At 35.2% G+C, this 14,378-nt stretch overlaps 1 protein-coding gene across 3 annotated transcripts in view; it reads left to right on the top strand.

The window, feature by feature from the left end:
- The first annotated feature begins 917 nt into the window (after positions 1–917).
- The window catches only part of LOC100027601 (coiled-coil domain-containing protein 170-like), a 61,691-nt gene continuing 48,230 nt past the window's right edge, over positions 918–14,378 (top strand). For 2 of the 3 annotated variants that reach the window (XM_056810877.1, XM_001377815.4), the window contains exons 1-2: positions 919–1,198; positions 2,613–2,979. In XM_056810877.1, the coding sequence (XP_056666855.1) occupies positions 2,833–2,979 (147 nt within the window). In that variant the 5' untranslated portion in view covers positions 919–1,198; positions 2,613–2,832. Of the gene's footprint in view, positions 1,199–2,612; positions 2,980–14,378 lie in introns of all 3 variants that reach the window. The other variant, XM_056810878.1, reaches the window with a different exon arrangement.

Here is a 14,378-nt window from a genome sequence, read left to right as displayed (position 1 = left end):
ATCTCTCTTGGGCTCAGATCCCTCTTTCCCCCCCAAAAAAAAACACCAAAAAAAGTAATTGTACATTACTGTCAACTAAGTTAAAAAAAAAAAACCAAACAGCTTCAAAATTCTCAAATACAATGGATAATGTTTGTGTTTACTTGTTAATTTAGGCACTCTTCATTTCTTTTGTCATTTGGTAAATAATGAAAAGGTAAGTGTTCAAGTTCAACCTTTTACAACTATTTTTATGCTGTTGCATTGAAGGCTTAGGTTTTTTGTTTATTTTTTCTAATAAAAAATAATTTTTAGAAGGCAAAAAGATCCCAAACACAATTTTCACCTTTTCTTGTATTTTGATTTTTAATGGGATCAGTTTGATATATTTTTTTAGAAACTATTGAAACTACTTAAGGTTTTAATTTGACTACATGAAAAATCATTATATCTGACTGATATTCTTCCATCTTTCAAGGTTCAAGTTCAAGTTCTACTTCCTCCATGAAGACTTCCTTGATCCAATCAAGGGATTCCTCTCTTCTCTGATGATACTTCTGTCTTCAATTCTCTTTGGCACTTATGTGTTATAGCCATTTGTGTATTTATGTTATTCCCTCTTACTTGACTGGAAGCCTCTTGTGGGCAAGGGTAGTTAAGTATAGAACTTGAAACTAGAAGGACCTTCAAATTCATTCTCCTCTATACTCATAAAGAAACTTCAGGTGAAAGAAACAGATGAAATGATTTGTTCATATCCACACATGTAATGAGTAATAATTTGAATCCAGATCTTTAAAGTTTTACTCAATTCTGTATCCTTAGCCATAGGCTAGGCTAATAATAAGTACTTGTTGAAATGAACTCAGTTGAGATCACAGCAAGTGTCAGATCCTTTGTGATGTCATCGTTCAGTAACCATTTATCTGAAGGGCTAACATTCTATAGGCAAAGCAATGCAGCCATTTTACAAGATACAGGACCCTTCTTGGGATTGGTCTTAGATTTACATTTTTCTATTTAACCAATATGGTAAAAACTGACTTCAACTATCTTCTAGAGGAAGTGTAATACATCATATCCTTCTACTTTCAAGTCTTGAAAGCATTTGTAAGACTCCTTTGGCAAAAGGTAGAAGTGAAAGACATATAGCCATCAAAATCACAGGAGGGTGGATCTGATCTCCAAGCAGCTTCCTGTTTTATAGTCCTTATAAATGGTAAGTCCCACTACTATATTATAGACATTATATTTCAAAACCATTCAGTTAATACATTTTAGAGCTCGTTTTTTTTGGGGGGGGGGCAATACTAAAACCTGCCAAATAGGACAATCAAGTTACATTGAAACTTTAATGACATATTTCATGTATTTTAGGATACATAATATGTTTGCATCTGGATTTTTCTCAAAAGCAAAATCAATGAAACTCTCATTAAGAAAAGATTGTCTTTATTGAACAAAAAATTCATAAAATGGGAGCATAGAAAAATGAAAAGAAATGTCTTGAAAGAATACATATCCATCTATAGAAGCAGCTTAAGCAAAGTCAGAGTAAGAAAGGGCCTATGTGGTATACAACTTTGGACAAATGTTATACTTTGAACCTCAGTTTCTTCAGTTGAAAGATGAGGGTAACAATACCTTCCTTCTCTATCTCATAGCATTATGATGAGGATCAAATAAGGTAAGTCAATAATATCCATGAAGAGATTTTGTGAACAGCAAAAAGATGACATAGTAGAAAAGTATTCTTATTCTTATTATTATGGAATCTATATTTGAGGGACAAGCACCAGAAGACCCCAAATGTCTTAATCTATTTATTCCTAACTAAACTGTACTGGAATCATCCCCATTGAATTCATCTTTCAAACTCCTTAAGCCAAGAACACTATTACATTAATAGCTATTAGCTTAACAGAGCAAATTGGTCTAGCATTTCTCTAGGATAGAGCAGAGATCTGTTAGAATATTTGGGATTGAAAAAGGCTTTAGGTAAAGGTTGGAAGAGAGATGTTTTGGACAAAATGGGGTCAAGCAATAAGGACTGAGGGCATTTGGGACACTAGATACCCCAGGGGAGAATGCTAAAAAAAGAAATGAGAGGATACCAAAGTCATACATTTTAATTACAGCACCAGATTTCCTAGGGATACCTTGCCTGCTTAATTCACTATTTTGCTCTATTCAAGGTCAATTCCATCAAAGGAACACAAATATTCTATCCAATATCCAAGTCTGCGCTCCTAAACAAACCCCCAAATTATTGGATTACACTTTTTACCTTCTCACTCAGCAAATTTTACATTGCTGGCAAGTCTTTGTTCATAGGAGCTGATTAATTAAGGTGAAGATGGAAATGACTGATGTTAATTTCTTTCAGATATCATTTGTTTTTAACTATAGAGGCCAATACTACTCAATTGGATACATTAATATGATAATTTAATATAGAATTCATTTATGTTATATATGTATATAGAATTATGTATCTGAGTAGCAAGGTGGTACAGTATGTATACATATATCTTACATATTATATATATATGCATATGCGTGTGAGTGTGTATACACATACAAGTTACTGCAACAGTTATAATCTAAACACAGTGTTTTGATGATTTCTTTAGAAATGAAGTCCACCTCCTTGGCTTCAAGCAACACACGTAACAGAGTCCAACTGGAGAGAATTTGCTAAATAGTGAAAAAGACTGCAGTGGAACCTCTCTGAAAACGTTGCTGTTGACTCTAGGTGGGCCTTGTGGCCCTCATCACTGATACATATATTGGCTCCTCAAAGAACCAACTGTATTACCAGAAGATCTATTTCATGCTTCCTCTACCTCTGCAATGGCAGATCCTTTCCAGTTTTTAAGCCAATCAGATTCAGGAAGGTCTGTTGCTAGCCGAAGCAAAGGGCTACAAGAGACCATGTCATCGAAAGTCAGGCATCCATCATCTTATACATCTCGGAAAAACAACCCAGGGGTGGGACAGGTATTCTAACATTTTTTTCCACTTACTTTCCACACCCAAGATATAACATTGTACAATAGTTTTCTGCAAACTTGTTTGGGGTTTTAATCTATGTTCTCATTGAAAAAAGGGAAAAAAAGTTTGTTGGATGTTCATCTTCCCATAACTGAAGAGACTATATGTTATATGTTTCACAAATACCTTTTCTTATGCTTATTAGGAAATGGTAGAGTTAAAATTCTATGAAACTCTCCCCCAGTATATTCTTTGGCTTCATTGTTAATAATTCTAAAGCAATTAATAATGAACTATTTTCTTCCAATAATGTTAAAGCAGAATTAATTTTCTTTCAGTACTTATGATGTACTTTATGACTGCTTCTAACTGTAGAAGTAATAGTCAGTTAATATTGACTCATTCACCTGATCAATATATCTTTATGGCTCATATTCTAAATGGAATAGTTTAGAACTTAATAAAAAATGTCCTCTTAGACAAAAGATTGAGGGGAAAAAGAAGGTAAAAAGGCAGAAAATGTCAATTCTATTCTTCTCCCTAGTTATGGTAAGGCCAATGTCAGTCCTACCTATCTAATTAGAGATACTGTATGTATGTATACCTTAAAAATTTTTATATCAATCTAAAATGTTCTACTTCTATTATCTAGTCTAAAATTATTCTATAAGAGATAATATTTAGTATTAATACAACTTACTAGGAAGAAATAGCATACACATTTCATTCCTTGCCCCCTGAAAAAGAATTGTATTAGGAATATACATGAAGACATATTTTTGACTTCAATATGAAGAGAAACTTCTTGACAATTAGAGCTTTTCAAAAGAAAAGTGGAATATCTTTGAAGTAGTGAGCTTTCTTCTGCTGGAACTCTTCAAACAAAGCATCAATGACCCTTTGACAAGAGTATTATAGAAGAAATTCATGCTAGAGATAGGAATTAGACTTAATACTTTTTCAAGTTTTTTTTTTTAAGTTCTTTCTAACTCAATATTTTTGGGTGGTTCTTCATTTAGAGGCAGCAGAGTATAGTGGAAAGAGCACTATCCAGTTAGTTTCAGGAGACCTTTTTATCAAATCTCAGTTTTGCTATTGTGTGACTTTGAGATCAGTTCACCTTTCTGGGTCTGTTCCTTTGTCCACAAAATAGTAATCTCTTAAGATTCCATAAAGCTCTACTATTCAGATGTCACCAAATATTTCTTTCCCCTTCCTTTCTTCCTTCCTTCCCTTCCCTTCCCTCCCTCCCCCTTCACTTTTTTCTTTGCCTCCTTTATTTCTTTCCTTTCTTTCTTAAATAGGCAATTAACCAAATAAAGTAATTTCAGGAGAAAAGATTAGTTTCTAGGTTTAAAATTCATAACTGCAATTACAACTTATTTCCAGTTTTCTAAGGAAAAGAAACTCAAGATGAAAGTATACATTCTGTTGCTTTAAGTAATGACAATTTAGTATCTAGCATAGACGACTTTCCTTAGGATCACACAATTTATAGTCATGATACTTAAGACTTTTAAAATGAAATATTTGGAAATTCCTTTGGTTAATGACATTACCCACCAGCAATTGTATAGTTGCTAGCTATAGTGCTGAAGCAGTTTGGCCCATCTGGGCATTATACACTCCATCAATGATGGTATGATTTATTTATGTCTTGTTGGTGATGAGGGTTGTTAATGGTGGTTCAGGGTGAACTTATCTTGATCTCTTTTCCTGAAAGAATGAGATTCCTTTGGTGGTGGTGGTGGGTGCTATAGGTTCTATGTGTATATGAGGGGCTGAAGGGAATTAGAACCTGGTCTTGGACCAGTTTGGCCACTGGTAAGTTGTAAAAAGGCTAACAGAAAAGCCTTTTAAAAAATATTCCTGTGAGATATAAAATTCTGAAATCCTATACATGTCTTTCAGTAGAAAGAGCAAACTGGAAGAACAGCATCCATAGTCTCATCAATTACCGGGAAAGGGATACAGATGTTTAGGTTTTTTGAAATAAAACACAGTACATATATTCCCTAATATATAGATATCTAATTTGTGAACATCCTTCATTTATGAAAAGTAAATTGTGTGCTTTTCCTCCTCTCACTCTCAGCCTTGCCCTGATTCACCAACAGAAAATTGAAGGTGCCGGTTGGTAAATAGTGTCAATCAAGTCCAATGCTTTTTCACTATCTCCTCCTTTCCATAAGAAGCTTCATGCCTATGCCATATTTCTACTTTTTCCTTCACTGCTCCTTGATCAGTTAATTCCACCTTAAGTAACCTCTCATTGGTGACCAAATACACAAAACACACACATATACCCCAAAATGATGACATTGTCTCATTTCTACATCAGTGACTGCTTCATTTGTAGGGGAAGGGAAACAACTGATGGATTTCCAGAAATCTTTTCATCTTCTTTCCTAACTACCCTAATCCCACTAACAGTGATAAATTAAAGTAAATAAAAGTGACATTTTTATGGTTAATTTCATGATTTCCCCTGAGGTAACTATAGTTAAATAACCAGGATAATTATGAATAGATAGGGTAGGAAATTGTATAAATTTTAAAGGGATACCATAAATATTTCCCCTCATCCACAATCCACAGTGCCAGAGATCCATGGTGATCAAGTCTTCTAGGGTACCATTGCCATCTAATTTGGGAAAAGAGCTGAAACCTTTTTTTTTAGTATAAATGCTTCTGAGAGAAGCAAAGTATTGTTATTAATACCTATATATAGATGTCACTAAAAAGGATAGCATAAGATTTAAAAAGGAACATTTTTGCATGCTGTCATAATGTTTACTTATATTGAGCTTGCAATCCATGAAAACCTCTGAGTATTTTTTCATATAATCTCCTTTCTAGACATGCCTCCTTCAACACCCTGTACTTGTTTATTTAAAATATTTATTGAGGCTTTTAAAAAACAGCATTTTAAAAAAATTGCAATTTCTATTATCCACTACCATCAGCATCCTTTCTTACAACAAAGGGGAGAAAATGACCTAAACAAAGTAATGTAGGAATTGTGGCTAACAGTATTTTCAAAAATCTGGATCTGTGTTTTTCACAGAGTGAAATTGTTTCCTCATCAGTTCCCTGGGAATAGGATTAGACTTTTTTTCCTGTAATTTTTCTATACTATACTATAGGATGATAAGAGGTCATTGAGTAAACCAGTTCTATAATATAATATGCTAGCCATCCCTCTCAGTTTTATGTTATTCACATATTTTATTAAGCATTCCAATTGTGGTCTTATACTTATCATTGATAAAAATGTTTATCAGAACAGAGCCAAGGATAGAGTCCTGTAATATTTCTTTCTAGGTGTCTCTATAATTGACATTACTTCATTGATTTTACCCTTAGGCTCATAGATATTTAGAGTAGGAAGGGGCATTGGAAATTGAATCTAATCTCCTTATTTTGTTATCTTCCTGATTCCAAGTTGAGCATTCAATTAATATAGTATACCATAATGCCTCTCTTTCCACCTAATCACATCATATTCTTTGTTTTTTTTTAAACCCTTACCTTATGTCTTAGAATCAATATTGAATATTGGTTCCAAGGCAGAAGAATTGTAAGGGCTAGACAATGGAGATTGAGTGACTTGCCCAGGGCCACACACACAGCTAGAAAGTGTCCAAGGCCAAATTTGAGCCCAGGACCTCCTGTCTCTAGGCCTGACTCTTAATCCACTGAGCTGCCTAGCTGTACCCCCACCCACATCACATCTTTTTATCCTATCTCCTTAAAGGTGGGTGTGTGGCCAACAATATGGAAATAGGTTCTGATCAAGGACACATGTAATACCCAATGAAATTGTGCATCTGCTGCAGGAAGGGTGGGGGGAGGGGAGCAAGGGAAATAATGTAATTCTTGTAATCAAGGAATAATGTTCTAAGTTGACTAAATAAAATTTAAAAAAAGGGTGGGTATGTGGGGTTAATTAAGGGATAACATGTAATCTAGCCCATATTTGAACAGAAAACCTTCTTCAACAGCTCCAAGTGATTTAATTTAAAAAAGTTATAAAATCAAGCACTGTGTAAGTCCTGGGGATACAAACAGAAAAAATGGAAATAGTATTTCATCTCAAGGAGCTCATGCTTTAACTGGGGATAGACAATACAGGAAGTTCAGCTGTTAGATGTCCTAAAGATTCAGGAGAGTGAGGAGTCGGGGAAAATAGCAAGACCTAGTGGTACTGAAACTATACAAGTAGGTCAGGTGATAATGTGTAAAGATAATTTGAGCTTTGTGACTTAAAATTTAAATAATTGGTCACCAGGGAAAATTCCCAAATAATAAAATACTCAAGTCAGCTGGGAATTATGGTGATTTAATTAATATAGAGAGAAGAAATTAAGGAAGAGAGAGAGAGAGAGAGAGAGAGAGAGAGAGAGAGAGAGAGAGAGAGAGAGAGAGAGAGAGAGAGAGAGAGAGAGAGAGAAACCTCCAGATAAGGCTAAGTCACTGTCAGCCTTTCACTCACCATTGGTGACAGTCTAAAAGAAGTCTGGGTGTCGGTCTTCCAGTTGCTCCTCCATCCTTCACTCCAAGCCTGTGTCACTGACTGTCACTTAAGTCTTTCCCCCCTCTATTTAAAGACCTTTTTCTCTTGTGGCACCACCTCTAAATTTTCATGTCTACCAATCACAGTAGATGCTTTTCTCCAGGACTGCCCATTCTTTAGTTCTCACCTTCTTTGGTTAGATTTTATCTTTTTGGTTTACTTAAATCCTGTTTTGTTGAGTTCACCTTTTGTAGTTACTTAACACCTTTTTGTAGTTAAAAATCTAAAAATAGATTGTAGCTTACACTTCTAGCTTCACTATAAAGGAAGAACTAAGTACCTTCATTGTTACAATCAGAGATTACAATTTTATCTTCACAATAAAGAAAGAGCTAAGTATCTTCATTGTTACAATCAGAAGATGGCTAAATCCAATCTTCACAGAGGTGAAAGAGGAAAGGCAAAAATGTGAAGGTGACCCACTGGCTGTGTAGGATGGATTCTAGAATGGGCTTGGGCCAGTAGAGAAGACAAATGAAGGCTCATGTTCCAGTGGTAAACATCCAACCTAATCTTGAAGGCCTTAATCTTTTAGAAAATTTTAATTTTTGTTTTCATGCAAAACAATTGCATATTGTTCATTGTCATAAGAGCGAAGTCATGTGACCAAATTAAGCAAAAAATACACTAATGTGAAAGATGAATCCAACAGTTCTTTCTCTGGAGGTGGATAGCGTTCTCCATCATAAGTCTTTCAGGATTTTCCCAGATCATTGCATTGCTGAGAGTAGCCAAGCTTTCACAGATAATCATCGAACAATATTGCTGTTATTATATACAATGTACCCCCAGTTCTGCTTATTTCACTCTGCATCAGTTCCTACAGATCTTCCCAGCTCTTTCTGAAGTCATCTTATCATTTCTTACAGAACAATAGTATTCTGTCACCAACATGTACTAAAGTTTTTTCAGCAATTCCTCAATGGATGAACATCCCTTAATTTCCAATTCTTTGCCACTCCAAAAGGAGCTGCTACAAATATTTTTGTACAAGTAGGAAAGACCTTAGTCTTAATGCTGGCTTGTAGTAATCACTGCTTTCTTTTCAGAGTTCTTACAAAGTTTTCTTTGATAATTTATTCTCAATTTTTCCCTAAAAACTGATTTCAAACTTTTAGTACTTAGTTTCAAGTATTTATCCTCTTGCCTTTTTCTATTTGAAAGCTGGGACAATGCTTAATGATTCCTAATCCTTCAATGCTTCTTTACTCCACTGTATACTTTCATTGGAAGTATTATTATTTCCATTTCACATATGAGGAAACTAAAATTTATAAGCTGATCTTTCTGAGGTCAAATCTGGATTCAGACACTTAATAGCTGTGTGACTCTTGGCAAGTCACTTAACTCTGTTTGCCTCAGTTTCCTAATCTGTAAAATGAGCTGGATAAGGAAATGGCAAACTACTTCAGTGTTGAGAAAATTCCAAATGATGTCATGAAGAGTCAGAGACCCAACAAAAAGGAAATTTAGAGGTTACCTAAGATCACATAGCCAAAATATGAATTCAAATTTTCCATTTTTAAGTGCTTTTTCTACCCTATCATCCTGCCTCTTTAATCCAATACATTGATAGATTTGTAGTTTCATACATGTGAGTACTCCCTCCTGTGGTGAAGAGAGGGAATACCCACTGTATCAATAGATGTGATTCTTGTCTTTGTTGTCTTACAGATTCTACACAGATGATCTGCCCAATGTGCTCCGAACATCTAGGCCTCTTAGATTTTACCTAGATAGCAATGGACTGTGTGGGCTATCCATTTGCCATCCCTAGCTTTTGTAACTTGAACAGTCTACCTACTTTTCCAGTTGTATATATCTTTTTTGAGATCTTTTCTGACATTTCTGACAAGTAATCCTCGGATAATATGCCCATTTAATGCAGTAATGGATGATTGAGGCTAATAGATCATCCTAAAATGATCTGAGTCAGGGGAAGACATTCTTCTTTGATTCAAGTGAATATAATTAGTGAGCTCCTTTTAGGATCTCAAGATCTCAAGATTACAGATTTAGAACCTAATAGATCATCAGGGCTTCTTTGATTCAACTCTTACGTTTTACAAGTGAGGAAATAGAAGCCCAGATGAGTTGTGACTTCCTGAGGTCACACAGGTAGAACTCAGCTACTATGACTTTGAATTAAATTTCCCCACAATTTCCTAATTCCTGAAGAGCAATCAGTTTAGGGGTAGCTAGGTAGCACAGTGGATAGAGAGCCAGGTTTGGAGTTGGGAGAACCAGGGTGCAAATCTAGCCTCAGACACCAACTAGCTATGTGACTCTGGACAAGTCACTTAACCCCAGTTGCCTATCCTTTGTTACTCTTCTCCTTAGAATTGATACTAAGACAGAAGGTAAAGGTGTGGGGAAAAAGCAATCAATTTGAAAAATAATATAAAATAAGCTGTAAGCTTGGCAAAGTATATATGAAAATTAGAAATAAAAAGTTAAAAAATGGTAAAGGCAAGGACTGCCAGAATGGAAATGTCTATTGTGATATTAAGATCTTGGGAGTCATAAGATCTGGATGCTATTCTTGTGCTATCTATGTAATAGTGGCAATCCTTATGGGTGTATAGGATTAATAATATTCATGATGATGATGATGGCTAGTATTTACATAGTGCCTCCTGTTTGTCATACATTGTGTTAAGCAGTTTATAAATATTATCTCATTTCATCCTCATAACAGGATAGGCTCTTGTCTTAGTTTCTTTATTTGCTTGACAAGAGGGTTGGACTATGTGATTTCTAAGGTCTCTTCTAGCTCTAATAATCCATAATTCCACAATAATTGATGAATATTTCTCTAGCACAGCATCCTGATCAGCTAACATGAATATAAAACCCACTTGCCAGGTAAAGTACATACCTAGGAAATAGAGGAGGAAATTAGGCATCAATTAGTTTATACACGCACTGTGCTAAGTGCTATACAAATATTATCTTATTTGATCCTCAAAATTCTGAAAGGTAGAGGGGCCCCTTTTTACAGTTGAGAACATCGAGGCAAATGAAGTTCAAATGACTTGTCCAGGGTCACACAGTGAATAATTTAGCTCGGATCTTCTTGACTCCAGATGTACCACCCTTTTGCCACTTAGCTGCCTCTAGCCTGGAGAATGACTTTTCAATAGCTCTCATATCTTGATGTTGTTTAGTCATTTTTCAGTCATGTCCAATTCTTTATGGTAAAGATACTGTGATGTTTGATGAAGTGAAGCAGACAAAGAAACTAAGGCAAATGTGATTAAGTGACTTGCCCAGTGTCCAGTGCTTATAAGTGTCTGAGGCCAGATTTGAACTCAGGAAAGGAAGTCTTCCTGACTTCAGGCCTGGCATTTATCCACTGCACCACCTTAGCTGCACTTGATGAAGTATTCCATGAGAGCATTCAATTTCATTTATTCTGATTTCTATTTTTTTTCCTTTCTTGATCAATCTAATTTTATTTTGGGGTTCCAAATATTAATTATATAGGAGCTCAGATTGCTATAAAAACTAGTAATATACAAATTACATTCTGGGTAAATTGTAAATAATCAACAGAAAAAAAGTGGTAGAATAAAGGAAATTATAGGAAAGTCTTCCTATTGGTGATGGGGTTTTAGGTGGGGCTTGGAGGATGCCAAGAAGTGAGGAAATGGAAATGAGGAGGGGGAAGCATTCCAGGCATGGGGTACAATCAGTGAAAATGCCTGGAACTGAGAGATGGAGTTTCTTGTTTGAGGAATAACAGGAGACCAATGCCACTGGATTCCAGAGTATAGGGAGGAAAGATCAAGGGTGTGGGTAAGGTGTCAGAAGACTAGAAAGGTGTGTAAGCAGCAGCCAGTTTTGAAAGATTTTGAATGGCAAATAGAAGATTTTATATTTGATCCTAGAATTGATAGGGAACCACTTAATTTTTATTGAGAATTATGCTGAAGTCTTAAATTTTATGATGCAATAATCCTGAAGAAACTGATCTTTTTTTTCCCCAGGTCATCTGATTTTTTTAAATTTTTTTAAAAATTTCCCATGGTTACATGATTCTTGTTGTCTCCTTCCCCCTCTTCCCTCCCCCATCTCCAAGCTGATCAGCTATTTCACTGGGTTACATATTATCACTTAAATCCTATTTCCATATTTTTTTTTGTAATGTAATCTTTTCACCCCCCATCATATACCCATATAAACAAGTGATAAACAATGTTTTCTTCTGGATTTCTACTCCCATAGCTTTTCTCTAGATATGGATACTATTCTCTCTCATAAATCCCTTGATTGTCCTGGATCATTGCATTATTTATAGTTGCAAAGTCCATTACATTTGATTGTCCCACAATGTTTCAGTTACTGTGTATTATGTTCTGGTTTTGCTCATTTCACTCCACATAATTTCATAGAGGTTTTTTCATTTCTTAAAGAAAACATTTGCTTCATCATTCCTTATAGTACAATAGTATTCCATCACCAACATATGCCACAATTTGTTCAGCCACTCCCCAATCGAGGGACACCCCTTCATTTTCCAATTTTTTGCAACCACAAAAAGCACAGCTATAAATATTTTTGTACAAACAGAACCTTTCCCATTTTTTTATCTCTTTGGCATACAAACCCAGGAATGGTATTGCTGGATCAAAGGACATGCATGAAGAAACTGATCTTAAGAGATTAAGTGAATTGCCTGTGGTCATGCTATTAGAAAGTATTAGGGTCAGGTTTTCAAACAAGGATTACTATTACTATTACTATTACTATTACTATTACTATTACTATTACTATTACTATTACTATTACTGTTACTGAGGCAATATAAATACCCAATCCTCTGGCAGTTATGTTTCTCATTGAAAAGTAATACACCAGGGGCAGTTTCATAGCACAGTGTATTGAGTACCAGAACTAGAGACTGAAGATCCTGGATTCAAATTTGCCCTCAGACACTTTCTGGCTGTGGGACTCTGGGCAAGTCACTTAATTCCAATTGCCTAGCTCTCAATCCATGGAGCCATCTACCAGCCTCTGCCCTGCCTCCTTTTGTAACAAACAAAATCATTAAAGGAAAATCAACCATTACTGCAACCTAATTTGAAAATGCAATCTATATTCTGCTTTTGGAATAATCTGTTCTCTAGAACTAAGATTTTTCTTAGTTGAAAACCGTTAACTATGGGAAATATATTTTGTGCTTTGAAATTCTTATGGCATCAAATTTTACATGGACAATTCATCTTTTCCTTATGGTTATTTTTTTATTTTGGGGGGGTGATATACAGTTTATTTATTTTTTAATTTTCTCAAAGCATACATATTTATTTTCCCCCCATTTGAATTAGTTTATTTAGTCAATTTAGAATATTATTCCTTGGTTACAATAATCACATTATTTCCCTCCCTCCCCTCCGCCCACCCTTCCCACAATTTCATTGGGTATTATTACTTGTGTCCTTAATCAGAACCTATTTCCATGTTGTTGTTTGCATTAGGATGTTCATTTAGAGTCTACATCCCCAGTCATATCCCCTCCACCCATGTATTCAAGCAGTTGTTTTTCTTCTGTGTTTCTACTCCTACAGTTTTTCCTCTGAATGTGAATAGTGGTTTTTCTCATAGACTTCTCCAAGTTGTTCAGGATCACTGCATTGCCACTAATGGAGAAGTCCATTACATTTGATTGTACCACAGTGTATCCATTTCTGTGTAGAAGGTTTTCCTGGTTCTGCTCCTCTCACTCTGCATCACTTCCTGGAGGTTGTTCCAGTTCACATGGAATTCCTCCACTTTATTATTCCTTTGAGCACAATAGTATTCCATTATGAACAGATACCACAATTTGTTCAGCCATTCCCCAGTTGAAGGGCATCCTCTCATTTTCCAATTTTTTGCCATCACAAAGAGTGCAGCTATGAATATTCTTATACATGTCTTTTTCCTTATTATCTCTTTGGGGTACAAACCCAGCAGTGCTATGGCTGGATCAAAGAGCAGACAGTCTTTTATTGCCCTCTGGGCATAGTTCCAAATTGCCCTCCAGAGTGGTTGGATCAATTAACAACTCCACCAGCAAAGCATTGATGTGACTTTGCCACCCGCCCCCCCAGCATTCATTACTTTCCATTGCTGTCATGTTAGCCAATCTGCTAGGTTTGAGGTGATACCTCAGAGTTGTTTTGATTTGCATCTCTCTGATTATAAGAGATTTAGAGCACTTCTTCAGGTGCTTATTAATAGTTTTGATTTCTTTAACTGAAAATTGCCTATTCATGTCACCTGCCCATTTATCAATTGGAGAATGGCTTGATTTTTTGTACAACTGGTTTAGTTCTTTGTAAATTTGAGTAATTAGACCTTTGTCAGATGTTTTTGTTATGAAGATTGTTTCCCAATTTGTTGCTTCCCTTCTAATTTTGGATGCATTAGTTTTGTTTGTGCAAAACATTTTTAATTTGATGTAATCAAAATTATTGATTTTACATTTTGTGATTTTTTTCTAGCTCTTGCTGGGTTTTAAAGTCTTTCCTTTCTCAAAGATCTGACAAGTATACTATTCTGTGTTCACATAATTTACTTATAGTTTCCTTCTTTATATTTAGGTCATTCATCCATTCTGAGTTTATCTTGGTGTAGGGTTTCCTTATGATTATTGAAAGGACAGAAGATGTTTTTCCCATTATTTTTTAGTTTCATTAACTTTCACTCAGAAAGTTTAATTTAACTCAGTTTAAAAATGACTCTTTCTCCTGATTACCATTAGGGGGAGCTCTTGTAATAAAGAAAAAAAATCTGCACCTTAGAGAAAACTATAGCTCATAACAATGGTGATGGTGATGATGAT

Source organism: Monodelphis domestica, chromosome 1 (assembly GCF_027887165.1).
Source record: "Monodelphis domestica isolate mMonDom1 chromosome 1, mMonDom1.pri, whole genome shotgun sequence".
Taxonomy (NCBI): domain Eukaryota; kingdom Metazoa; phylum Chordata; class Mammalia; order Didelphimorphia; family Didelphidae; genus Monodelphis; species Monodelphis domestica.
This window is presented reverse-complemented; position numbering and strand designations above follow the sequence as displayed.